Below are 27,786 nucleotides of genomic sequence, written 5' to 3' on the forward strand. Positions count from 1 at the left end.
TAGCAGCCTATCACTTCTGTCTATTTATTTGGTTTTCTCCCTTGGGGCCTGTGAAACCTGATGGGTCAGTTTCTAGATCTGGGCTGATTCTCTTGCACTTCCTGGTTCTCACACCTTCAACTTCAGACTGTGTGGTTCACCTCCCCCTCAGTCGGCAAAAAGGATGTGGGTGGGTATTTTTTTCTTGCCCAAAATGTCCAATGAAAGGTCTGATCTCCTAATCAGCAATTCTTATCTCTGGGAGTTATTTAAAGGATCAAAACAGCTGAAGTTAGACCTCTGAAGATTTAAATCAGTGACTTGCTTCTATCCCAAAGAGAGAACGGCTCCTTCCACGTGGGAGGAATCTGAGCACAGGGAGCGGGCATCAGCCTTCTCTCCCACCACCCAGTCTGGTCTTGGCGGGAAGAGCACTTTCGCCTCCTACGTCTCTCTCTCTCTCTCTCTTAAAAAAGATTTTATTTATTTGAGAGAGAGAGAGAGTGAGCATGAGCAAGGGAAGGAGCAGAGGGAGAAGCAGACTCTCCACTGAGCAGGGAGCCTGACGCAGGGTTCGATCCCAGGACCCCAGAATCATGACCTGAGCCTAAGGCAGACAGACACTTAACCTCAACCAACTGAGACACCCCGGCACCCATGCCACCTATGTCCCTTTTTATTCACTTCGAAGAAGCAGACAAGTGCCTTTCCCTGCCTTTCCCCCTCCTCCTTTCTAGTAATCCTTCCAATGTGTATAACACAATCTTTGCTCAATCCCTACTAACCATGTGTGTGATCACATGGAGGGGTACGTAGCTCAGGGCGGGGAGTTGGGGGAAGTAGGGGAGGCCACTGGGCACACAGGGGAAGAGGGCATCACTCTCCAGGGTCTCGCGAGCTTCCTGGCCCCGTAGCTGATTGCTGGTGAGAGAAAGCTTCAACAAGAGATGATTTACTCCAAGGTGGCTGATAGAAAATAGGAAGGGTCCCCACCATGGGTCCCTGCCAGCCTCAGCTGGCCATCTTTTTCCTGTGTTTCTTCCCATCGTGTCACCCCTGTGTACTTCCGTCTTCTGTCCAAACTTCTCCCTTATCTTAGTCTGTTTGGGCTGCTATGACAGTAGCAGAGACTTAGGAGGCTCAAACCAAACTATTTCTCACAGTTCTGAAGGCTAGAAAGTCCAAGATCAAGGTAGTAGATTTGGAGTCTGGGGGGAATCTGCTTCCTGGTTCATAGACAGTCGTCTTCTTACTGTGTCCTCTCATGGCGCAAGGGAAAGGGAGCTCACTAAGGTCTTTCTTAAAAGAGCGCTAATCCCAATCATGACAGTTCAGCCCTCATGACCTACTCACCGTGAGAGTGGTGGGGAGAAGCAGACTTCCTGCTGAGTGCAGAGCCCAATGACACAGGCCCCATCCCAGGTCACAGGTCCCATTCCAGGTTGCAGGCCCCATCCCAGGACCCTGAGACCATGACCTGAGCCAAAGTCAGACGCTTAACCGACTGAGCCACCCAGGCGCCCCTATAGTGAAGATGCCACTCATATTGTATTCGGACCCATTCCAACAACCTTACTTTAACTTGATTATCTTTTTATAAAGATCCCGTTTCCAAATAAGGTCACATTCTGATCTGGGAGTTAGGATCCAACACATCTTTTTGGAGAGGACACAATTCAACCTATAATACAAGGCTAAATAATTCACTCAAGGTCACACAGCTTGAAGGTGGGTCCCAGACCCTGGTTTATTTGATGACAGATCCCATGGCATGTACCCCCAGCATAAAGCCCCAACACTACTAAATCTTTTCTGGGCAGGGAGAAAGACCCACAGAAAGACAATGAGAGTCTGGCGTGCTGATAGCATTTTCCCTTCTCTCTCCCTGCGTCCATAGCGTGCCTGCTCCAGGCTGAGCTGGTGAATTACGAGCGAGTCAAGGAGTATTGCCTCAAAGTCCTGAAGAAGGAAGGAGAGAACTTTAAGGCCCTTTACCGGTCCGGTGTGGCCTTCTACCACCTGGGAGACTATGACAAAGCACTCTACTACCTGAAAGAAGCGAGGACTCGACAGCCAACAGGTAAGGTGGCAACTGCTGTTTTTGTACCACCAGTCTCCTCTGGCAGCTCCAAAGGCCTTCCCGTTGTGGTGCATGCTGTCATGGCCAGCAGGGCCAGGCGTGGGCCGGGACCTGAAATGAGGAGAGTCAACAGTCCATGCATCTGCCTGGGGTCCGGGTCCCGGGGGGCTTGCGTACCCCTTTTCAGAGAGAATAGGGAATTCTTTGTGTTTTTTTTCCAATCCAGAATCCAGCTTTCTCCACTTAATAACTACATATTGAATTCTTAGGTGCCGTGATTTGTGCTGGGCACCAAGGACATAGATGAGAAGATGGAGCCCCTAACTTGTAAGGATCTCACATTCCAGTTGGCAGGACAGAATAGGAATGGCTACTCTTGGTGCTAAGCTTAGCATCTTCTAGAAGGCATGCTCTGACTTCTCTGGTCAGGTCCCGTTTCTTAGAGTCTGCATTACCTGGACCGTTCACTCAAAGTCATATCCACCAGCTCAGCCATTCATTCATTCCACAGACATTTATGAGCAGGGTCATAATCATGGTCGGGGTCATTATCATGGGTCAGGAACTATTCTAGGGGCTGGGTAGATAGCAGTGAACTAAAGGAAGCTCCCACTTTCGAGAAGTTTATGTTATATCGGAGGCAGATGGGCAGTAAACAAACAGAGAGATAGATAATGTTACAGTTAGCCGTGGTAAGTGCTAGGAAGAAAATAAAGCCGAGTAAAAGAGTCAGGAGTAAAGGGGCTGCTGTTTTAGGCCAGGTGGTCAGGAACAGCTTCTCGGAGGAGGTAATATTTATTTATTTATTTAATATTAATTAATTTTAAAGATTTGTATTTATTTATTCATGAGAGACACACATAGAGAGAGAGGCAGAGACACAGGCAGAGGGAGAAGCAGGCTCCATGCAGGGAGCCCGATGTGGGACTTGATCCTGAGACTCCAGGATCATGCCCTGGGCTGAAGGTGGCACTAAACCGCTGAGCTACCCGGGCTGCCCTCAGAGGAGGTAATATTTAAACAACGAGTGTGACTTGGTGTTACCATTGTTATTCACAGAGGTGATTTTTTTTAAATGTAATTATCCTTCCAAGAAGAATTTAAGAACTTCAGGATCAGTTTGCAAAATATCCGAATGTCTACTCATTTCTATATCCTTAACGAATGCCCATATCTTTGTTTTTATGTGTCATCGATTTGTTCTATGTTCTACATAAGCAACTTGAGGACTGAGCACTGGACTCATTTAACAGAATTTTCTTGAACACCTCCTATATATGCCAGCACTGTTCTGGATGCTACACCTGGCATTTTTGAGTATTAGCCAGCATTCATTTCTGCTTCCCAAAGTATAACATGCCAGGCAGCCCCGTAACCCTCATATTCGGGTGTGTGTAGAGCTAGGCCACTGACCCAGCCATGCCCTACTCACTAATTTAATGCCTAGAGTTGGAGGAAACACCTCCGTTTCTGGTGAGGTGGTTGCCTGACCTTACTGATAAGGACAAAACCAAGACAAGGAAGCAAAGTCATTTTAAACTCTTCAACTAAAAAAATTTACATTCAATTAATATTTATTGCTCATGGCATGAAGCCCTTTTAGACTTTTCTGGTCTGATCCTCACAGCAGTTTTATGAAGAAGGTGCTATGCTCCCCCGGAGAGGCAGGCTGCAGAGTCCGCTGCACCACTTAACCGTGCGTCTCCCTGGCGTCTCACTCTCCCCGAGGGCTCAGTTCTCCCTTCTGTCCCGGCCAGGATGAGGCTCCGTACTTGCAGGATTGTGATGAGGTTAAGTAGGGGATGAAGGTAACAAGCACAAAGTGGATGTTCAGAAATGGAGGCTCGGAGAAGTGGGCGACGTGCCTGAGGTCGAAGCCCAAGCAGGGTCCCCACCGGCTGCGCACATGGAGCGCCACTGGGGTATAGGCTGCTACAGCGACGGAAGCCAGAGTCCCGCCCTCCTCTCCTAACTGTCTGCCCCCTGGGACCCAGCGACTGCAGCTGGTAGGGGGCGGTGGAGGAGAGGGCCGGAGTCCTGGCGGCCCCCTCCCGTGCCTGGACCCAGCGGGCCACCATCTGCAGACGTACCTCCGACCCGACTCTGCGTAGACCCAACAGTTGCCCCCACGGGTGTTCCCTAAGGTTTCTCTCTCCTCGCAGACACCAACGTGATTCGGTACATCCAGCTGACGGAGATGAAGCTCAGCAGATGCTCCCAGAGAGAGAAGGAAGCCATGTAACAGCACCTCCCTGGAGCCGGAGCTGGAGCCGGAGCTGGAGCTGGAGCTGGAGCCGGAGCCGGAGCCGGAGCTGGAGCCGGAGCTGGAGCTGGAGCCGGAGCTGGAGCCGGAGCTGGAGCCGGAGCTGGAGCTGGAGCCAGAGCTGGAGCTGCAGCCGTGCGCCAGGGCGGGGACCTCCAGGCGGCCCCTGGTGAAGGGCCTCTCCTGGGGTTTGTTCCCTTCTCCCCGTTTCTTCCGGCTCCTCCTTCTTCCTCCTGCTGCCCTCAACAATCTGTCCGCTCCCTGTGTGAAAAGGAGACGTGCAGATTTGGGGTCTGGCGGGTGGCCTGCCATGGAGACTCCCCCTCTCTGGTAGGGAGTCCGCTGCAGAGAGGGACCTAACTTCTTCAGGGACAGCTGGAGAGGACTCTTACTCGGGCTGAGCGTGCTGTTGCAGCTTTGACTTTGGCCAGTGCTTCCGACAGAGACAGAGCCCGACAGGTACAACCACCCCAGAGGCTGCGGCCCACGGGCCGGATCCCTCCACACCTTCCGGACACACCAGAGCATCTCAAGGCAGCCGTGACAAATCCAGGGATGAGACAAACACCAGAAGCATTGGTGTTTGTGAATTTGTACACTGGATTCCCCACGCCCAGCCCCGGTAACCTCACCCCCTGCCTCCCTCCCTCCACTTGTTGTCTCGCCCCTGCTGGCTTCTCCCCCACTCGGGGATCTGAGACTGCCAGGATTCACATGCCATTGAAGCCCACTCTCAGTGCCCTCTGGTGACCACACATACCATCTCCCCGTGCTCCCACCCAGCAGGCAGCTGTGACAGCGGAGGGGCAGGGTGAAGCGGGCCAAGGCCTGAGCGCGTACACAGGTGACGCAGGGGAGGGGAGAGGACATCTAGGGGAAGGAGCATTGTATAGCCTGGGGCTTTGAACTGTGGACTGAGTGAGTGTAAATAAAAATAAATTAACAGGCAGCAATTCCTGTCATTTCTGTGGGAAGCAGCCCGCTCCCTCACTGTCACTCCCTCCCCCAACTCTGAGTCAGAGCTACTTACAGCCAGGCAGGACGGGGCTTCCCCCAAAGCAAGGGGCCATTTGTCCAGTGGTAAACAATGTTGGCTGCTGCCTTTGTGCATTAGAGTGGGCTGGCGTTGTGGAGACTGCCCAGGGACTTGGCTTTGTGGGAACTTGTACAGCCTCCCTTTGATGAAATTATCTGGACTCAATATCTCGCACATAGAATGTGTTCAACAAATATTTGTTGAATGAATAAGTTATACTGCAGACTGGCTCTCCTGCCTTAAACTAATTTTATCCCAGCCTAGTCTCCTGATATCTATACTCTTTACGCTCTGCCATGTTGCTTCAGTCAAATACGAAACATTTACTGAGGGCTTATTGTTTGCCTATCATTGTGCAATACGCCGTGGGACATAGGATGTAGTCCCGGTCTTTAAGGAGATGGAACAGTTGAGAAATACTCATATGAGATTATCACCAATGACACCTTTAATTTATATGATGCTTTAAATTTTTCAAAGCACTTTCGTGTATTTTTTTGTGTGATTAGTGAGACAATATTGTACAAATTAAAATATATACAGATGCAATAATGTTAATAGTTAGCATTTATTAAATGCACTATCCTCAGACCCTTACATGTATAATCTCATTTCTTTCCTGCTATTACCCTGTGAGATACTATTCCCATTAGGTGGATAAGGAAACTGAAAACCAGAAACATTAACTCTCCCAAGGTTATATGGCCTTAAGTGACATAGCTAGGGTTTGAACCAGGTCTGTCTGACTCCAGAGCTCTAGCTACTAACTATGCTAAAGTTAGCTGCTGCTCTACAAAGTATTATATTGAGCCGTTACAATCACTGGAGAGCAGGACAGTGCATATTAAGTTGAAGAGCCTTGACTATGCGAATGATGATACGTGGGCTGCCTCTGTATTTAGCCCAAGGTTAAAAAAGATCCCTAACACCAGACTCGCTAGTGGTCAGGGCAGTGACAGGCCAGGAAAAAGACAACTGAGACCTAGAAGTTATTTCTGTGTATTATTCATTCTACTTTCTGATGTCAGCGCCTATCCAAACCCACCTAGAGGTTCCCCACCCCCCCCCCAGCATTGGGGAAGGTTCACAATTATAGGTAGAGATTGAAAAGAAACACAAAGTTAATTATGGGTTCTTTGTGTAATCAGAGGTTCTACCTCTGCAGGAGTTAATCACTGCTGAGGGACCCAGAAGCCAGCAGTCCAGGTTATATTCACATAGCTCCTGAAAGGCTTCCAACGGGGCTTCAAGAAGGTGCTAGAAATATCCAGGGGCCCACAGTTGCTTGCCTATAGCTCACTTCTGGGGAAGAGGAAAAGGAAAATGCTGTTATAGCTGCCACATTCTCCCCACCCCTACCATATCCTTCCCTCTGCTCTCTTCTTCCAGAATGGTTCCACACGTCCCCCACTCAGAACCCTCCTGCAGCATACATAGCATAGGCAGATGTGCAAACCTCCCCTGCCCCTCCCCCGCTCCCAAGCCTCCAGCCCAGAAAGCTTGTGAGTTGACAAACTGCTTGTCAGGGTCTGAAGGATGAGGATGAGGTAGGTCAGAGGCGGACTGCAGAACCAGTTCAGAGTAATAGGGTTTCCTTTGGTCTTCATACCATCAGGAAAGATCAGGCTATTCCCAAGATGGAGCAAGAGAGAGGTCTTGCCTCAGCTAGTAAATTGAGGCAGAGCTGGACAGATGGGGATAAGTTTGTCAACATCCCTCTACAGAGAAAGGTGGAAAACCAGCACCAGGTGAGGACAACCCTGGGCACAGGCCATCTGCCCATCTGGTGGTTCACTTACACATGCTTACTGGAATCCATTCACTGTGACCCAAAGTTAAGTGATCCCAAAGTAAAAAGTTGCCTGGGGGGTATTGTTCGATATTTGGGGTGGAGTGATTGAATTTGCTGTGTTTGTCCATCAGAGACTTCAGAAAGCTGTTAAGCAAAATCAAGTCTATTCACCTCAGCAGACCTTCCAGCTTCCTGTTTCCCATCCCTCTCCAAAACAGGGACTGTGATTTAATTACACGCTTTGTTTGCAGATGTCACTGCTGAACTATACCTGGAGCACTAATCCTGGAATTGACCTGCTTTGTCATCTCCTGCTTGGACTTTTGTGATAGACTCTCTGGGGAAAAAAATTATACTTTTCTTGCTATTGTCATGAAAGCTTCACATGTGTATTGTAGAAATTTTAGTGGGGGGAAGAAAAAGACAAACCCCAACCCGTCATCCTATCACCCAAGACAAACATTGCTATTCTTTTGGACTTATTTTTCAGTTCTTTTTGGTATAAATGTACACATGCCATGCAGTTTTGTTTTGCTTTGTTTTTACAAAAACTGGATTACACTGTATATACTCTTTAGTAATTTACTTTTCAAAATGTGTATTTATATTTTAGATATGTAGTACATACACAGATACAAAATTCAAAAAGGACAAAAAGCCCTACAGTAAGAAGTAAATCTCCTTCCCACCCTGTCTGCCAGCATCTAGTTTCCCTCCAATTACTTGTACTGTACATCCTTCCAGAAACATTTATGCATTTTCAAATATATGTGTATATATTCTTTTGTCACAAATGGTAGCATATCAGACACACTTTTTGCACCTTTTGCTACTTCACTTACTATATCATGAGCGAAACATTTTTTGTGCGTCTCTCAAACTTTTTCAACAGCATCCTCATTATGCGGATAGACTCTCATTTTGTAATTGGTCTCCTTCTAGTGATTATTTCATTTGTTCCCATTCTCTATTGTAAATAATGTTGCAGCAGACATTCTTATAGCTAAATTTTGCACACACCTATGGCTATTTCCTTGGGATAAAATCCAAGAAGGAAATTGCTTGGCTATCTTTAAGAATTTTGATATATGTTGCCAACCGCCCTCAGAAAGTTTGTACTAAACTTTACACTCTCCTATTTTCAGGCTTGAGAGTGCCCTGTTCCCTGCAACCTCACTAACAGTGGGTATTGTCACTTACCAAATCTTTACCAGTCCGGTATGAAAATAATAGTATGTCAATGTTATTTGAACTCACACTTCTTTGACTGTTAGTGAATAACATCCTCAAATGCCTACTGACCATTTGTACTTGTTTCTTTGTGATTTTTCTATTTATTTGATATTGGTATGTTTACCTTTATTATCAATATGTAATTTTATTAAGAATATTATTTTTGTCAAGAAACATTGCAAATAATGCTTTCCAAGTGCTTTGCTTTCAAATTTTGTTTATGGTGCTTTTTGACACACATAAATTCTTAATTCTGCAATTAATTTGTATCTCTGTTGCCAGCTCCTTCTGTCTATGGTTCACCCTCTTGTTTCCGTCAGAGTTCCCCTTCTAAAACACAATCTCATTATGTCATCCACAGCTTAAACATCTTTAGTGGCTCCTCACCATGTTTAGAATAAAGGCCTAAGCTCAGCATAACACACAGGTCCTCCATGTAATTTCTCCCACTGACTCTTCCAGGCTCCCCTCCTGATCCTCTTCCAAAAGTACCCTGCAATCCACTGTTGCACAACCCCTTGAGATTCCCCAAACCCATTACTCTGGGTCTCTGGGCCTTTCCATGCTGTTCCCTCTGCCTAGTTGGCCAAGTTTTCAAGCAGTTGGCATCACTGCTTGAAAGCTTTCCTTGACCCCATGGTCTGTACTCCCAAAGCAACATGAACCTGCCTCTACCTAGCATTTGCTACAAGGAATTGGAACTTCCTGTTTATGTTTGTCTTGTCTGCTACCTAGATGTTCCTCAAGGCAGACACTGGGGTTTATTCATTCTTTGCAGCCAGAATGCTGAGCACAGTGCATGACACACAGTAAATGCTCAATAAATGCTGAGCCCTGAACTTGGAATAGAATGAACAATGGATTCAGTGGCAAATGTTACTTGGAGAAAATGCAGGCTTGGACTGGCTCTGTGCTTCTGAGAACCAAGAAGCCCTGGGAGACTTGGGTTAAGAGAAGCCACGTGCTCCAGGGCTGTGCTTTCCAGAACATCAGAATTACTTGAAGTGGCTTTTTAAAAATACATAATCTCAGCCTCTGCCTTAGATCCATTGAATCAGACGCCCACGGATAATACTCAAGATACATACTATAGCTTTTTTGACTTCCTAAAGTGTTTCTGACAACCAGCGAAGTGAAGGAATGCTGTGAGGTAGACCAGCTGACAAATCAGAGCACTCAGCTCCACCATTTTTAAACACGTGATTTCCTGGAGTGGACGGATGGAGCTTTGTTTGAATACCAGCTTTGACATCCACTAGCTGTGTGACCTTGAGGCCATTGCTTGACTTTTCTGATCCTCATTTTCCTCCCGCATATATGAGAATAATTTTATATTCTTTAAAAGGCCATTGGGAGGATTAAGAAATAACTGCCTCCTAGCTCAGTACCCTGCACAGAATAAGCACAGGATAAACATTCTTTTCCCTTCTCCTCCTGAGCCCCAGGTTCCTCAGTGATGTTATGGCTAATATCTTTACGTTCATCCTCCATTCTCCCACCCAGCACTCTAGAAGGAAGGAACTTCCTGTAGGCCCTCAGAGGACTCTCTCATCAAACAGGATGAGTACTTGGTTAGGAGGTTGGGGCAGAGGAAGACACATGCTCTCTCACATGCACTCTGCTAACATGTCAGAGACTCCACAACAATCAGATGGAATATATCTGCTGGTATGCAGAACCAAGTGTCTTCTAGTCACACCCAAAGATCAACCCAGTTTTCTTCCTGTGGTTCCATGCAGAGGCCAGTGGCTGCTGGGCTGCAGGAGGAAGGTGACCATCAGGAAAGAGTAGTCATAGCCTGTTTCCTCCCAATGCCCTGGGATCCTACTTATATGCCTCAGGGCAGGAAAGACAAAACTGGCTGTAAGGCTGAAACAGCTGATCTGCAGCTGCTCTGATGAAGGTGCCCCTGTATCTTGCTCCTAATACCTACTTGCCCTCTCCACCCAGCCCAGGGCGGGCCACATAGCCAGGGAAAATACATTCAGCCCATCAGGCATGACAGAGTTCAAATTACCAAGTCAGCATGAAAAGTCCCACTCTAAATGGACCGAAATTGGATTCTATTAAAAACCACACTCAGTGAGGCCCTTGGCTATTAATATTTGTGAAGACATGGAGGAGGGGGAGGGGGAGGAGGCCCCTGCAAAAGGTTGGGGATCTCAGCTGTTCAATTGAATTGCTTGTCTGGAAGCAAGCCTGCAGCTGAAAGCAGTATGCCCTGTTTTCAGCATCTCACAGCAGATTAGGGCTGGGAAGAATCTTAAAGCTCACTAGTTTAACCTTTCATCTTACCTCTGAGGGATCAAGTCCCAAGAAGGTAAGTATTCAAGGTCGCACAGCTCGTCAGTAACAAAGCCAGAACTGGAACGAGGTGAGTTTACTGACAACAAATGTAATATTCTGTCCCCGAGGCCAAAATACACTTAAACAACACCTATCTTTAAAAAAAAAAAAAAAAAAGTGATTCTGTAAAATTATTCTCTTCTAGAGAAAGAAGGAACAGAGCACCCATTCACATTCATTTATTCATTGCCTCACTTGTCAAAGGTTAATAAAGTATTTTCTCTGCTTGAGAAGCTCAGAGTCTGTAGAGAAGGAAGAAAAATAAACAGGCAACTTCAAATCTGTGTAATAAATGCTACAAAACACCAAGGGCATAGAAGGAAGAGGCATCTTTATCAATCCTGGAAGATCAGTGAAGACTTTCCTGAGTGGGTACCAATTGGTAGAGCAGAATAGGTGAGAGATGAGTGAATGTCAAGGTCAATGGCAAGGCTCTGCTACTCCTTTTCTTGGATGTAACATAAAAGGATTTGAGACAGTCATCATGACCTACCTATCTTTTCTTACCCCTTTCCTAGTTTTTCAAGCCTGGGCTCAGGCAATGTCACTTTTACCATTTATGTAGGCCCAAGGGCTGAGAAGTCACAGAAGACCTTGCAGGTTATACCCGATTAAATCCCCTCTGTGTGGAACAAGGACAAGTGACTACACATGTTGTCTCTGATTGCAGTCAGAAGCTCTTTAAGACTAGTGATTTCCATAATAGGCAAAAATTCTACACAAAGTTTCACAAATGTAGCTCCAGAGGCATAGCATCATGAATGCCTTGGATATATACCATTGTTTTGTGTTCCTTTGTTTCCTCTGATCTCAGCCTCTTTATTCTAGAACAGCATTATCTATCTGAAATAAAATGTGAGCCACCTACATAATTTTAAATTTTTTAGCAGCCACATTTAAAAAAGTAAAAGTAGGCAGAAAAATTACTTTCAATAATATATTCTAAAAAAATAAAGTTAAGAAAATAACCAGAAAGAATAAAATACTCAGGAATAAATTTAGCAAAAGAAGTACAGAGCTTAAACTCTGAAGACCACAGAACATTGCTGAAAGAAATTAAAGACTTAACTGAGTGGAAAGATAACCCATATTCACAAACTGGAAGATTTGATATTGCTAAGATGTTAACCTCCCAAATTGATCTATAGATCAACACAATCTGTATTAATAGCCCAACGACCTCTTCACAGAAATTTACAAACTGATCTTAAACTGCATACAGAAATTCAAGGGATCCAGAATAGCCAAAACAATCTTAAAAAGGAAGAGCAAAGTTGGAGGACCCACAATTCCCAAAAGCTTACAACAAAGCTATAGTAATCAAGACAGTGTGGTGTTAGCATATAGACAATAGATCAATGGGATAGAAATGATAGTCAAGAAATAAGCCCTCACATTTATGGCAGATTGATTTTCAACAAGGATACTAAGATATTTCAGTGGAGGAAAAAAGTCTTTTCAACAAATGGTGCTGAGACAATGGGATAGCCACACGCCAAAGAATGAATTTGGATCACTACCTTACATTATACACACAAAGAATTTACTCAAATGGATTAAAGACCTAAATGTAAGAACTAAAACTTTAAAACTCTTAGAAGAGAACATAGGTGTAAATCTTTGTGATCTTGGGTTAGGTGATGTTTCTTTGGATATGAAACCAAAAGCACAAGCACAATTTTTTATTTTTAAAAGAAAAAATAGACAAAATGAACTTTTTAATCTATTAAAAATTAACCTTTTGAGCTTCAAAGGACACCATCAAGCAAAATGACAAGCCACAACATGGGAGAGAATCTCCCACCTTTTGCAATCATATATCTGATATTTGTATCTAGACTATATAAAGAACTATTACAAATCAATAATAAAAAGACAAATAGCCCAATTTAAAAATGGGCAAACATCTGAATAGACATTTGTCTAAAGGAAATATACCAATGGCCACTAAGCACATTGACACATACTCAACATCATTAGCCACTAGAGAAATGCAAATCAAAATCACAAGATACCACTTCATGCCCACTAGGAGGGCTATTATCAAAAAGACAGATAAGTGCTGGTGAGGATTGGAATCCTCATACACTGCTGTTGGTAATAGGCTGATGGCAGTACCTCGAATGGTTGAATATAGTGTTATCCTATGACCTGGTAATTTCACTCCCAGATATATACTCAGGAGAACTGAATACACATATCCACACAAAACTACACAATGATGTTCATAATAGTATTATTCATAATAGCTAAACAATGGAAAGAATCCAAATGTTCAGCGACTAATGAATGTATACATAAAATATGGTACATCCGTAGAACCAAATTAGGTACTGATGCATGTCATGACATGGATTAACCTTGTGAACATTATGCTAAGTGAAAAGAAGCTAGTCACAAAGTACCACATATTGTAGGATCTCATTTATATGAAATTTCCCGAATAGGCAAATCTAGAGACAGAAAGTAGATTAGGGGTTGCCTAGAGCCAGGAAATGGGGGGTAGTGGTGGGAAGATGGGGGCTGATGGGTAAAGGGTACAGGGTTTCATGTTGAAAAGTAATGAAAATGTTCTAAAATCAATTGTGGTAATGGATACACGTCTGTGAATATAAAAGCCATTGATGTGTACATTTTAAATGAGTGAATTATATCAATAAAACTATTAAAATAATATATAATTACCATTTAAATGAGTGAATTATATCAATAAAACTATTAAAATAATATCATTACCATTACATAGATCATTACCATCTATGTCGATTCTATATAATCAACACAGAAATTATTCATGATATATTTTACATTCTCTTTTCATAATCCAATGTGTCATTTACACAAACAGTGCTTCTCCATTTGGACTAGCTACATTGTTGATTATCCAAAAGTTGCATGTGGCTAATGGTGACTATAATGCACAGCAGAGTTGTAGAGCTTCAAGAAATATCCTATCTGATCAGCCACCAGATTAACCTTCCGGTTCTTTGAACCCTGCTTCTTCATGGGGTTTCTATGTCCCCACCCCTAGATCTTCCACAGCTACTGTCACTGAACCAAGGCAGAGGAGCAAAGATTGCAGGATTGCAGGAGGGAGAGGGCCAGGGGAGCAGAGGGTTCAGTCATCTGCTCCCTGGGCCTCTACTTCTGACCCCATGGTGGTCATATACCCTTTGTCCTGTGGGTCAAGTCCTGTCCTATGGGTTCAACTTCAGACTTTAACACCTATTAGATGTGTGCCTCATTTCTGAAACTGGGGATAATAATAGCACCACTCTCATATGGTTATCATGAAGATTAAAAGTGGTCATGTATATAAACTGCTATGGATGATGCCTGGTACAAATTAAGCATTGTTTAGTATTAACTAATTATTGAATAATAATAATAATAGTGAAGAGGAGGAGGAGAACAGGAATAATAAGAAGAAAATTATTCTCTTGGTGGGGAAGGGAAATTACTATTCTTAATTTTGTCTCTAGGTTTTAGCGGAGTGCCTGGCACACAGCAGATACTAACAGATATAACATACGCACAGGAAGCCATACCTCTCTACACCAGGAGCTATGGTATCCCCAACAGTAGATTCTCTGCTTAAGGACTGGAAAGGAAGTTCTGTATCAAAGAGCCCATTCTATTTTTAGGTAGTAATACTTGTTAGAATCTACTTTCTTCTATTGGACTAGAACCTGTCTTCCAGTAGCTTCCATCCACAACCTGCATGTGGCACTCTTCGGAGCCAGCCAGGCCTTCTCTTCAACATGACATTCCTCCATCTGGATTCTCTTTAAAGTCTTCTATTTTCTGGCCTCTATGTTCCAGTTCCTTCAACAATTCTTCCCTCACAGGTTTTCCAGCGCTAGCCCTTGTTTTTCCATCTATTCCTTTTCCTCCTAAAATGTCACACACAGAACCATACCTGCCAGCTAAGAAAACAGGGGACCCACATTGTCTCTGTGCATCTCTACTGCAAAGGTGCCTAGCATTTTTATCAGATTATTTCACAGCTGGTTTGTAGTATACGTGTGGCTTCGTCTTCCATTCATACCACTGATTTCAAAATTTTTATTATTGAGTTATAATTCTGTAACTTATAAAATGCACAGATCTCAAGTGTCAGCTGACACATCTTAAACATGAATACGTTCCTTCAACTAATACAACAATCATAATACAGAACATTGCCTTCATCCTAGAAAGTTCTCTCATGCCCCTTTCCCATCAGTCTCCTTCCTGAAACCCTAGAAGTAACTACTGTTCTGATTTTAGCCCCATAGATAAGTTTTGCAAAACAAAACTTGTTCTTGAAATTCATATAAATGGAATAATACAGTACTGTAACATTGTATTTTTATCTTAATGCACAGTTTTATTCCTAATAAATTTAACCACATTGATTTCAGTCTGTCCTTTATAGTTTGTGCTGAATGTTTTCATCTGGGTTCTGTTACCCATATCTGCTAATTTCCCCAACGTTGTGTCATCTACAGGTTTGACAACAATTCCTTCTGTCCTTAATCCAACATAAAAATAAGAACAAAGATGTAGAGTATAGCAGCACTCAACTAGAAACCTCCTTTTGGTTTTCAAGCTTAGGAGATGGAAAGCATTGTGGAAGCATTGGCCAACAAAAGGCATGGGGAGATGATCCATGGTGATGGGAGGACTGGGTTCTGCTTGGAATGCATTGAAAGAGGGAGGTGGCAACAAGACATTCCAGCGGGATGTGTGCTGGGAAGGGGCAGAGCTGCCTGGGAAGGTCTGATCCGGGTCACATGCATAACTCTGAGCACAGAGGCCAAGGAGGAAAAGAGCTCACAGGGAGGAGATCCCAGGGCCAGGCCAGTCACCTGGGGTTAGAGAGCCAGGATGTTTTCCATGGTCGCCTCAGGGGTCCTGGCTAATGTTATTGGTAGGTCTAGTTTTATGTTTTGTTTTATTTGTTTTGTTAAGCTCTCAGTGGAGTCTGGCAGCTTACAAGGAAAATTATTTTCTTAGACTTAGAATCTGCTGAAATTGCGAAAACCACAGGGAGCTCTTCGTCTCTCCTCTCATTCCCTCAGCTCCAAAGCAGTAAGTGAGGCTTTGGGTCCAGGCTGCATGTGGGCTGAGGGCCTGGGCTGAGGGCCAGAGCTGGGGCTGGGACTAGGGGAAGGACACTGGAACATGGTGGTTCTTCTCATCTTTCAGCCAGGGGACAACTCTGCCACAATAGAGTTCACCTTACCAAAATGTTACTTGCATGTTTACTTTTTGATTACTTTGGATTCAGCACAATAGGGCTCCTGTTTCTTTGACACATACATGTGGGATTGGAAATGCAGATAAACAAAGACCTGTGACCGAGGAGACCTGACCCTCCCTGGATCTGCCTTCACTGGCTGCCGGACCCTGAGTCTGCGGCAGGCCTCCACTACCTCATCCTCATCTATAAATGGGTGGAAGTGGGTCAAAAATCTCTCTGGGTCTCAGAATCACCCAGCCAGCATTTTTTAAAAAAATACAGATGGAGAGGTTCAGGAAATTACATTTCTTTAAAAGCTAAAATTCTTTACTGGTCCATAGACTGATATTTGGGAATCACTGAATTGTGTTAATATTCTATAAATATGTAGTAGGGTGTCTTTGCTGACTCCAAACAGAATTGGTCCTTTCTGATCCATGTGCTTATTTCCTGTATTTGCTTGAATTAATAAGCTTGTTAATCAAAGATAGGAAAGGCTTTTTTTTTTTTTTTTTGAGAGAACATCAAGGGGTAGAAATAAAGACACTGGAGTGTTTGACCATCAGGCATGGTAGACATTTCTATAATAAGGGAATGAAGAGATTAAAAAGGCATTGCCCGTGCTCCTATTTGGCACATGATTCAATGTAAGGAAGGTACTGATACCTCGTTGCCAGTGGACTGGACTGTGTAACCTCCGAGGCAACCCAGGGCTCTCAGGTACCATCAGAACTGAGCCTGAGTTTGTTAGAAGGGAAACATTCCTTAGCTTCCTTCATTTCCCTTCCACTCCTTGTGACCACAGCTACCTCTGGAGTTACTAAGTCGGCTGTCCTGGCCTAGGTCTCATCATGCACTTGCTTAGATTTCTATCAGCTTCTAGTTTTGTTCTGAGACCCAAAAAAGAAAGCAGAAAAGGAGCTGAGAGCTGTTTAATGGGCTCTTTTGGTCAATCATGTTGATCATTTTGCTGGTGAGAAACTGAGGCACAGAGCAGTGATGGGTCCAAGGAACTATGATGGACACAGCAAGAGCATTGCCAACCTGACCTTTGCTCCTTCAGGGATTCACTACACAGAGACCTCAAGGTCTCCCTTCAGGGTTACTACAGGTTGCTTGAATTGATTTCCTGCATCCACTGGCAGGTGGCAATAGGTGAATTTCAAATAAGACTATTTATAGAAGTTACCCATTAGGGAATGTCTCGTGAATCCACTAATAGAGAAATTATGTTTTGTGATTTTATTTTATTTTTTTTTTTTTAATTTTTATTTATTTATGATAGTCACAGAGAGAGAGAGAGAGAGGCAGAGACACAGGCAGAGGGAGAAGCAGGGTCCATGCACCGGGAGCCCGATGTGGGATTCGATCCCGGGTCTCCAGGATCGCGCCCTGGGCCAAAGGCAGGCGCCAAACCGCTGCGCCACCCAGGGATCCCATGTTTTGTGATTTTAAAAAAAGCTTGTACTGAATATTGCTGATGTTAACTTGTGTATATAAGCCAAGGAAGGCTTATATACACAAGTTTGTATTTGATATGTCAAAGGCTTATTGGTGATGTGGTTCCCTTCTTACCATATATACAAAGACTTTATTTAAAGATGAGCCCACTAAAGTATAAAGCCGATTTAAATTTAGAATGGAATCTGGTTCTTAGCCTCACGTGATGCCATTCTATCCTGGAACAAAGAGTTTAAAAATCCCAGCAGCTCACATATCCTACTGTGGGGACAGCCTGGGACTGAGCTGGGTGGTTGTCAGCACCAGAACACTAGTGCTTCTCATGCTGTCATATGCCCACAAATTACCTGGGAATCTTCACAGATTCTGATTCAGTAGGTCTGGAGCACGGCCCAAGATTTTGCCTTTCTAACAAGATTCCAGGTGATGCTATGCAGCTGATGTGTGGACCACACTCTGAGTAGGGAGAGAACAGAGAACCCACTGCTAAGTAGAGGCAGCCAGTCTGCAGAGTCAAATAGTTCCCAACTCTGTATTCAGAGACCTCCACTGACCATATCTTTATCTAGCCATGTATTATTTATAAATAAACCACTATATTCTTAAGTGTTACTGAGACTTTAGGGTATTTCCACCACCCCAAACATCTTGAGAATCAGGATAAGAACTCCATGCCCCACCTCTACCTCCAACCCCTTCTGCTAACCCCTAAATCCTTCTTTGCACAGGCACCCCAATCCATCCCTTATAATTCATTCTTTCAAGCCTATTCACTCCTCATTTTCTCCCTCCAAAACAATCCCATCCTATATTGAGCATCTTCAGCACATGAGAAATTGGCTAGAGTGATCTCCAAGAACCCTAGGCTCCCCTTACCGAGTCACCTGCTACCCTCCATAGGACCACTTTATGGCCCCCTCCTCTACTCTCTTCAGGAGCTTCTGTCTCTCTTTGTTCTCTATTCTCTTTTCCTTCCGCTTTGAAAGTGGCTTTTAGAGAAAGATCTGAAAACACTTACTAGTGATTCCACATCCATCGGTTTTTTGAGGCAGTTTGCATTATAAGCCTTATCATTTAACCAAGGGAGAAAAGTCTCAGGGAACTTAGGTCCAAAAGATTAATGCTTGTTCATTAGGCCCCAGCTGGAAAGGGAAGTGGGAAGGACATTCTGGGCAGGAGGACCTATTCTTGCATGTCATCGTTACTCATTAAATGTCTGTGGATGAAACACTGAGGAGGAGAAGGGCACATTTACGTCCACTGGGATCAGGGGGAGATCTCCCTGCAAAAACCCTAGCCTCCCCTCCTGAGTCTTTCTGTCCAAATCTAAGAGAAAGAGCAGGACAAAAAAGGTTCATATGTGGTGTCTTCCTTCTTCACCTGGACCTATAGATTGATTTTTCCTTAAATGATATTCTAAAAGTAAAGTAATACTTACACCAGATACTACTTAAAGAAGAGGAAATCTATGACTTTCAACCAAAAGGCACTTATATCAACAGAACTAGTTGGTGTAGGTTCCCTTACCCTCCCACCAGTTCATTCAGTTACTTGGACCTCTATACAGTTTCTCCTTTTAGGATTGCTGTATAGTCATTTGGAGTCTGGCTTCTGACCTCTGGGCATTATCAAGAATGGGAATCGGAACTTACAGCTGGGGAGGGCACACAACACAATGTGTGACCTGGCAGTTCCCTCCATTTTCTTTCTGTAGCTCATTTTTCTTGCCTTCACTCTCTAACTCCTTAGCTTCTGTGAGTTACGGGGACCTGTGCTGCTCCTCTAAGAGAGAAGCAAGCAATAAGATAGTAGCAAAGTCAGCTCTGAGGCGAATTTCAGACAGCTTGAGGGATCCAGGATTAGTTTATGCCTTTGCACCTCTGAGTAGAAGTATATTAGACTAGAATAGAAGATAGAAGTGTGAAGAATGGGAACCTGGGGATGCCCTAGGACCATATGTATGGGCCAAGGAATAAGGGCCCAGACAAACAGTCAGTTCCCTTCTTATCATCTTCAGAAACATCTCCTGAAACATTTCCCCATTATCTCTTGGATTGGGAACCAGAGATGCTTCACCAGTAAGAGCCTATGTATAAGAACAAAGGGCAAGATGAATGTGTTAGCACAGATGTTTAGAAGGAAAAGTCTGAACAAGTGTGGGATAAGAGCATCACAAATATTTGAACCAAGTCTTTGAACCAGTAGAGCATCTTTCCAGATAAACAAAAGAAAGGTTCTCATCCACAGAATGTTTGGACAGTGACCAAAGAACTAGCTATTCTAGGGGCACCTGGATGACCTGGTAGGTTGAATGGCCAACTCTTGATTTTGGCTCAGGTCATCATCTCAGGATCATGAGATTGAGCCCCTGTTGGGTTCTTTGCTCCCTGGAGACTCTGCTTGAGATTATCTCCCTCTCCCTCTGCTCTGCCCCCTCTCAAATAGATAAATAAAATCTTTTAAAAAAGAGAAAAGGAATATGGGCTTTCACATCACTGGCTTGAAGGAATAACTCCAATGCTGGCTTAAAGATAGCTGGCAGGTCCTGTGTTACCACAGAATAGAGACTCCCCCTCTGTCCAAAGTGAGGAGAGCTCAAATTCTTTTTCTACAGCCCCTGCTGGTGGCCCCCAACAAAGCTAATGAGGGAAGGGTGACACCCAAGAAGTGGATAAGTCTGCATCTTGGCAACTGAGAGTTGCCCCTTTGTCACCTAGATGTCATGTGTATAGCCCTGGAGCTTACAGAGAAGTTTCATTTGCTTTCTGAAAGACAACTCGCAAGAAACATGAGAATAAAGAAAGTAAACTCTGCAGTGTCACCTTCTCTCACCCCTCATTTCTGCTGACTCACTCCTTCTCCCTTCAGAGATGAGGATCATTAGCTCAGGCTCCCCAAGTGAGGCCCATTGACAGGAGGGTGATGAGATTTCCAGGTCATAGCCTGGTCACCTAGCTTAAAGGCACCCTTTCTGACATCAGGCCATTTTGCAAAAACGTCATTCACCTATCTCTCTTAAATTATAGTAGGTTAAAGTTAAAAGAGTGAAGACTCCGAAGAAGCCAAATCTGGAAAAGTAAATATCTCAGATAAACAAAATACTTTCATTGCACAAATTTCACAGGCCTTTAGAGCTTAAAAGGAGCTCATCTAATTGAACCCCCTTATAAAGAGACTTGAGGCCCATAACGAGAGGATTGGGACTCAAATCTAGTTCTTTGGAGTCCAAGTTCAGTTCTTTGTAATGGTGCTAGTTCTTCCATGTCTTGATAAATTGGCAATTTGTTTCCTGGAATGGAAACTCAGTCTTGGGATCCCCAAATGTGTACCTCAAAACTAAGAAGGGAAGGACTTTTGGGCTTCACTGTCAGGTCACTAAAGAAAGATAGCTGCCACCACTGTGAAGATTCTTCACATCTCCTCTTTGGGGACTTGGATTTAGAGCTTCCAGTCCCCAGGAGCCATGGCTGTGACCTTAGAGGTCTTAGAAAATCTGCTATGGGGGCAGCCCCGGTGGCGTAGCGGTTTAGCGCCACCTGCAGCCCAGGGCATGATCCTGGAGACCCTGGATCGAGTCCCTCGTCGGGCTCTCTGAATGAAGCCTGCTTGTCCCTCTGCCAGTGTCTCTGCCTTTCTCTCTTTCTCTGTGTGTCTCTATGAATAAATAAATAAATAAAATCTAAAAGAAAGAAAGAAAGAAAGAAAGAAAGAAAGAAAGAAAGAAAGAAAGAAAGAAAGAAAGAAAGAAAGAAGAAAGAAAGTCTTCTATGCCTCAGGTCTCCATGGAAAGGGGTGACCTTTGAACATGTCTGCAGTGACATGGATTGGAAGGATTTGCTGGCAGGAAGAAGGACCATGTGCCAAGTTATGTTTTGGGGCCCAGAATTGGAATTTATGTCACTGCTAGTAGAACAAAGCAGTAGTTAAGTTGAGAAAATCCTATCAGTGCTACTTGCAAAATATATTTGGAATCTGACCACTTCTTTCCACTCCTACTATGACCATTCCAGTCTAAAATATGAACTCTACTATCCTAGCAAAACTCTAACTAGACTCCCTACTTTTGTCCTTGACCTCCTCAGTCTATTCCAAAATTATTCTGTTAAAACTTGAGTCTGAGCATGTCATTCCTCTGCTTAAAGCCCTCCAATGGCTTCCCTCTTACCCAGAATAAAAGCTGAAATCCTTACTATGAACTATGTGATCCTACAAGAGCTGGTCCTGTAATACTCTGATTTCATCGCTACAACTCTCCATCTGTTCCAGTGACACTGGCCTCCCTGTGATTCCTTCATGGTCCTTTGCACTGGCTGTTCCCTCTATCTGGGATCCTCTCCCCTATCCCATAACATGGATAGCCCTATCACTTCTTTCAAGGTCTTTAATCAAAAGACACCTTTCAGTGAGGCCCTCCCTGACTACCTCCATTTCAAATGTCAACACTCACTCCACTTGCCTGACATTTCACATACTTCTTTCACATTTTATTCTCTTCTCTTTAGCAGTGGCCTGTAACATATGACGTATTTTACTTATCTATCTTACTTATTATCTTGTTTTCTCACTAGAACACAAATACCATGCAGGATGCTGCTAGACCTCCAGCAACCAGAACAGTACCTAGCGCACAGTAGGTATTCAACTGATGTCAGTTAAATGAGAAAAGGAATGAAAACATGTTTTGAGAGCATAAGCCCCTGACATGGTAGCGCTGACTTGCCCTCCAGCTGGGAATTAGGAGTCAGGCCTCCTCAAACAAGAACATTCAAGCATCCTTTTCCCTAGATTTTTACAACTCTGTCTCCCCAAATAGAAGATGAATGGAGACACAGTCCCCATACTCAAAACCCTCCCCTTACCTATGCCTTCTGAGCTTCCTTTTCCACACAGGACCAGCCCAGCTCAGAAACCCACCTGCCAAGTCCAGAGAACCTTACCATGAATAAGAGCAATTGTTCAATGAATAACAAAACTTACTATGTATTAATTGTGATGCTAAGTGTTTTTGGTAGAGTATTTAATTTTTATGAAATCGGTAATGTTATTCCCATTTTTACATGACAAAATTGATGCTAAGAGACCACAACCCTATTTTTTCTCTTTTCTGAGAACCTTCCATCTACCCATAAGGGTGGGCTTCTGCTGGCATGTTGTTATCAGGCACACACCAGCAACTCCTCAGGCCAGGGGCCAGGGTAGAAACTTGACCCCAGTGGGGCAGGTTTGTTTTCCCAGGAAATGTGTCCTTGGATATAGAGATGTTTGTCTTCACTGTCAGGCTCCCCTAAAGGTAGGGCTGGGACATGTACCATGATGGCCAATTAAGAAAGAAGAAGGAGGGGTGCCTGGCTGACTCAGTCGGTGGAGCATGCGACTCTTGATCTCAGGGTTGGTAAGTTCAAGCCCCTTGTAGGGTGTAGAGGTTACTTAAAAATAAAATGTTGAAAAGAAGAAGAAGGAGGAGGTGGATGTGGGGGTGGTATGGAAGGGTAGGAGGGGGAGGAAGAGGAATCAGCAGGAGCAGAGAATTTTGCAACTCCAGAGGAGAAGGAAAGAGAGGTCATGCCATGGTCCCACGGTGGCTCTTCCACTAGCACTCAGGTTTTCTGGGAATTTGTCCTATTCTTCCAACTGAACACTCCATTTCAATTAAGACAAACCAACTGGTTTTCAATTATTCATAACCAAAGGGACTTGATTCAGAGAAGTTAAGTAACTTCCCTGATGCTACAGAGTTCCAGAAGGATGCAACTAGATCTCCAAAGCCTGCACATTTCTATAAGTGCCAAACCATCCAGACCTTGCCTTCCTCCCAGAGGGAGGGAAGGGCAGAACTAGGGCACTCCCTACAAGATCACAGTGTCCTTGTCCCTTCTTTCATACCCAATGCATTTGACCAAAGAAATTGAGGTCACAGTAACCTCCAGGGCAGCCTAAACGAGAAAGGAAGTCACTCAATAATAAGAATGTGTAGGAAGTAGAGAAGAGCAGCACCAGTTTGGTGGGTAGGGATAGGGCATCATGGCTACGTTTATGTTTTTGCCAAGTCTCAGGTCTTTGAGGGAACAGGTGGAGTCCTGTCCTTCCCTCCATGAGCCCCAGTGAAGCCAATGGCTAGGAGGCCAGAGGGCAGGAGGGAGCATGGGAACAGCTGAGCTTTTGGAGCAGGGACTTTGGCCGTGAGGCACAAAGGAAAGTGGGTCAAAAGCTTCTCTGGGCAGATCCATTAGAGGTAGCTACTCTCTCGGAGCCACTTGAAGCCTGCAGTTCCTGGAGCTCTGTTTATTGACTCTGTTTATTTCTCTAATTTGTCAAGTACTGTCTGCAAGCTTGAGCTTGCCTCCTAAGTGCTCAGCTTCTATCCCGCCTCACAGGCTTCCCCAATTTGATTAGCATACTCTGCACTCCATCTTTTGAGTCATTAATGAAAACACTGATGAATACTGGACACAAGTCAGACCCCTGGGAGGCCTCTCCTGGGCTGCAGGATCCTCTTGCCTGGCCAACCACCAGGCAGGGATGACCCCTCTTTTTAGAGAGTCTTTGTCCACTATTTGAGACTTTCTGTCTCCTCTCTTCATTCACTCATCGTTCAATCACTCATTTGCTAGTAGTGCTAGGGCTAGAGACTTACCACGATTCCTGGCAAGTGCAGATTCATGGAAAATGCTTAACAAATGCCATTTATTACTTCTGGAAGGTGCTGTGGGGAAAATGAAGATGCACCGACAGACCAGAGCCCACAATAGGAATGGGAATAAGAGTCACAGCTGTCACTCAGGAAACAATTGTTGGTGCTGAGCTGAGTATCCTACAGATGTCATTCCACCTGTGCTGCGTGCTGACCACCTTTGGGAGGCAGATGTTGGTAACGCTGAGGAGTAAGGATCCTGAAGTCAAAGTTTTTATTTCGGCTCTTCCACTTACTGGCTTAAACCTTCTTAGTTTTAGATTCTTCCTCTGTAAACTAGTACCCCACGGGGTTGTTATAAGGATTTAAATTATTAAGGTGCTTGGAGAACTTCCCAGCACATAAGCATTCAATAAATGCTCACCATGACTATTATTTCAGGCAAGACAAGTACTGATATGAAGTACTACTATCTGTTTTTCCCTCATACAAATATCATGAGAGAGGCAAAGTCATTTGCCCAAAGCCCTGGTGCTGATAATAGAACTGGGTCCAATCCCAAGTCTGTCCAATGCCAGATCCCGCTTGCTTTATTATGATACCCCTAGAAAGAAAATGCGCATAAGTAACTATTTGACAAGATAGAAGAGCAAATGATGTGAAGCACAGAGTATTTCATGGCACACAATAGTTTGTAGATAAATGCTACCAAATGATGATATTATAATGCCATCCTGAAGTTTCAGAAAAAAATATTTTAGGGTGTCAGAGGGAAGAGAAATCATTTCTGAACAAGGAAATATTGGAGCCTTTCATGAAGATGGTGCCATTTGGACAGCCTTAGCAGATGGGTATGAGTTGGACACAGTAAGAAAAGAGAAGGGCATCCCATGTCAAGGAGAGTGGAAGAACAGAGGTGCCTGCGTGGCACAGTTGGTTAAGCATCCAAATCTTTTTTTTGTTTTTTCAAGATTTTATTTATTTATTTGACAGAGAGAGCACAAGTAGGGGGAGCTGCAGGCAAAGTGAGAAAGAGAAGCAGACTCTCCATTGAGCAGGGAGCCCAATACAGGGCTTGATCACAGGACCCTGAGATCATAACCTGAGCCCAAGGCAGACGCTTAACCGACTGAGCTACCCAGTGCCCCAGTATCCAGCTCTTGATTTCAGCTCAGATCATGATCTCAGGGTGATGAGATTGAATTCATGCTGGGTGTGGATCCTACTTGAGATTCTCTCTCTCCCTTTCCCTTCCCCCATGTGCATGGGCATGTTTCTCTCTCTCTCTCTCTCTCTCTCTCTCTCTCGAAGAAAAAAGGAAAGTAGAAGAGCAAAACCAATTAAGATAAGGATGGTTAGGGTATGTTTGGAAAAAATAGCAAGAATTCCATTTAGATAGTGCATGGCATATAAGAGGAAATATTTGGGGATGAACTAGAAAGAGAGGAGACACACCAGCTTTGATAAATGAGACTGTGACCAAAAAAGTGACCAAAATAGATTTCTCACACTATGAGAGCCTCTGGAAACTCACACTAAGGGAAGAACCACAGGAAGGATTTGGGGATGTGGAATGAGATTTCTTTAATATCCAGGCATGAGTAGCTTCTAAAACTCCTGTGCAATAGGGTGTGTGTTTGAGGTAGGGGTGAGGCAGGGCTGACATTCACCCAACACCTGTGCATAGAAACACATTCGTTAAAATATTAAAGTGCTTTGAACCTTGAGGACATTGCGCTAGGCAAAATAAGCTGGTCACAAAAAGACAAATACTGTATATTCCACCCCTATAAAGTATCTAAAGTAATTAAAACCCTACAAATAGAAAGCAGAAAGGTGGTTGCCAAGGGCTGAGGGGAGGGAAAAGGAGGAATTAGTATTTAGTGGTATAGAGTTTCAGTTTTGCAAAATAAGAAAGTTCTAGAGATCTGTTATACAACAATGTGAATATACTTAAAACTATTGAATGGTACTCTTAAAAAAAGGTTGAGATGGTAAAGTTAATGTTACATGTTTTTATAGTAAAGTGAAAAAAAAAAAGTAAATACTTCTCACCCCCACCCCATATATAATAAAAGTAAGTGCTTTTATTGGCACTTTTTTATGGCATTGCCCTGACACTCAAGGCCCCTTACCCTGGACCCCCGAGCCTCCCTGACATGCTATGAAAGGACTAATAAGTGGCACTCTTGAAAATCACCCCTGAGGCTAGGGGACTTGGCTTGAAGATGCTTTTCCATCACATTTTTTTAGGATGGAAAAACAAAGCAATTGTATCGGTGAGTGGGGGAGGTGAGCAGGATGGTTGCTGGGAGGGTTGAAAAGCCAGCAGGCCCGACCATGACACAGTGGCCTCAGGTATTTCTCAGGACAAGATCCCTGCAGAAGACAGTCAGCATTGCCTGGAACTCCCTTCCTGCTGAGTCACGGGGCGGAAGGCCGTGTGATTTGGGAGTCTGGAGGTACCAACCCCATATAAGTCCCTTCCTGAGCCCAGGGAGACCACAAGGGTCCTTGTCGGGCCATTGGGCACTGTCATCACGCAGGCACACATGTCTGTTTGCCTCAAGGGCCTTTAGTCTCCCTGTTGCTCCCAGCATTGGATATCCCCAATCCCTCCCTTAGCTTGGCAATGCCGCAGAAGGTACCAGAAAAAACAATCCTAAAGAGTTGGTTCTTGGCAGCTTTGGCTCAGTCATTTCTCTTCCTAATGAACCAGTGGAGAGCCGGTTCTGTTGGACATTATCGCTCCTTGCTTTACCCCCAGTGCTTCATGGGCAAGGCAGTTCTGCTCCCTCTGAAGCATGAGGTAGGAGGGGGCTAGAAGCTGGGGCCTGCTCCCCACCCTGCTGCAGCTTTTCTTCTTTGCCCTAAACATCATGGCTCTCAGCCCTGCAATTCAATATGATCACTCCTGCTCCCCAAAGTCCCCTTCCCTGTCCCCAGCCCTTCACAAGAAAGAGCCAAAAGCAGGGAGCAAGGGATCTGAGGCAGGGTCCCTGACTGGGAAGGGCCCAGGGGACGACTCCGGAGGTCAGATGTGAGTGGTGCTCCAGGATGAGTGTGGGGACCTAGTGCTGCTCCTGCTTGGGAAGGTCTCACCCTTGACCCAGGTGCTGTGGGAAGGGGCTTCTAGACCTTCACCATCGGCCCTCCTGCAGGGTGATGATATTGTTCATCAAAGCCAGAGCCTGCCATATGGAAAAAAACTTAGAAGACACAGAAGACAACCTGAACTCATTCCCCTTCAAGGGTGGCTGCCATCAGAGGCTTTTTCAAGGGGCCTCTCCCAGGAGAAGAAAGGAGAGACAAGGGAGAAAGGTGGTGGGATGTGAAAATTAAAATGGCCTTTACTGGCTCATCAGCCCCCGCATGCGATGGCTCCCATCCACTCATCCCCAGTGGGTTCCTGGGAAACTTCTCCATTTTAGCCATTCCAGTCTCCCTACTGCAGTGGCAGGTGCTCCCTGTTCTGACCACTGCTGGCCCGATGCTCACCAGCAGTCCGGTGATTGTTGGAATGATGACATCCTGCCACTTGCCATTCCCTCCCTCCACTCACTCCTCTCCTCCACAACATCTGCCAAGTCTCAGGCCCACTGTGCTGGCAGGGGATCTGGCTCAGCCCATCCTGGGCATCACCAGTGCTGGCCCGGCCACTCCCGTGGCCCGGTCACCCCACGATGGGCCTGGATCCAGCTTACCAGGGCTGGAAGGGGGCCTGTCCTCCACGCAGAACTG

At 44.7% G+C, this 27,786-nt stretch overlaps 1 protein-coding gene and 1 long non-coding RNA gene across 2 annotated transcripts in view; one reads left to right on the forward strand and one right to left on the reverse strand.

Moving 5' to 3' along the window:
* TTC9 (tetratricopeptide repeat domain 9) overlaps positions 1–8,646 on the forward strand; it is a 34,086-nt gene extending 25,440 nt beyond the window's left edge. Inside the window, 2 exon segments of the mRNA XM_038545106.1 lie at positions 1,877–2,059; positions 4,222–8,646. Coding sequence (XP_038401034.1) covers positions 1,877–2,059; positions 4,222–4,301 — 263 coding nt within the window. The 3' untranslated portion in view covers positions 4,302–8,646.
* On the reverse strand, positions 1,702–17,862 carry LOC119872892. Its single transcript, XR_005363487.1, has 4 exons — positions 17,762–17,862; positions 4,150–4,583; positions 2,029–2,170; positions 1,702–1,938 (listed from the first exon to the last, which is right to left on the reverse strand). It is a non-coding gene; the product is annotated as an uncharacterized LOC119872892 (long non-coding RNA).
* Between the last annotated feature and the right edge of the window lie 9,924 nt (positions 17,863–27,786).

The sequence above is a fragment of the Canis lupus genome, chromosome 8 (genome assembly GCF_011100685.1).
Source record: "Canis lupus familiaris isolate Mischka breed German Shepherd chromosome 8, alternate assembly UU_Cfam_GSD_1.0, whole genome shotgun sequence".
Classification (NCBI taxonomy): Eukaryota; Metazoa; Chordata; class Mammalia; order Carnivora; family Canidae; genus Canis; species Canis lupus.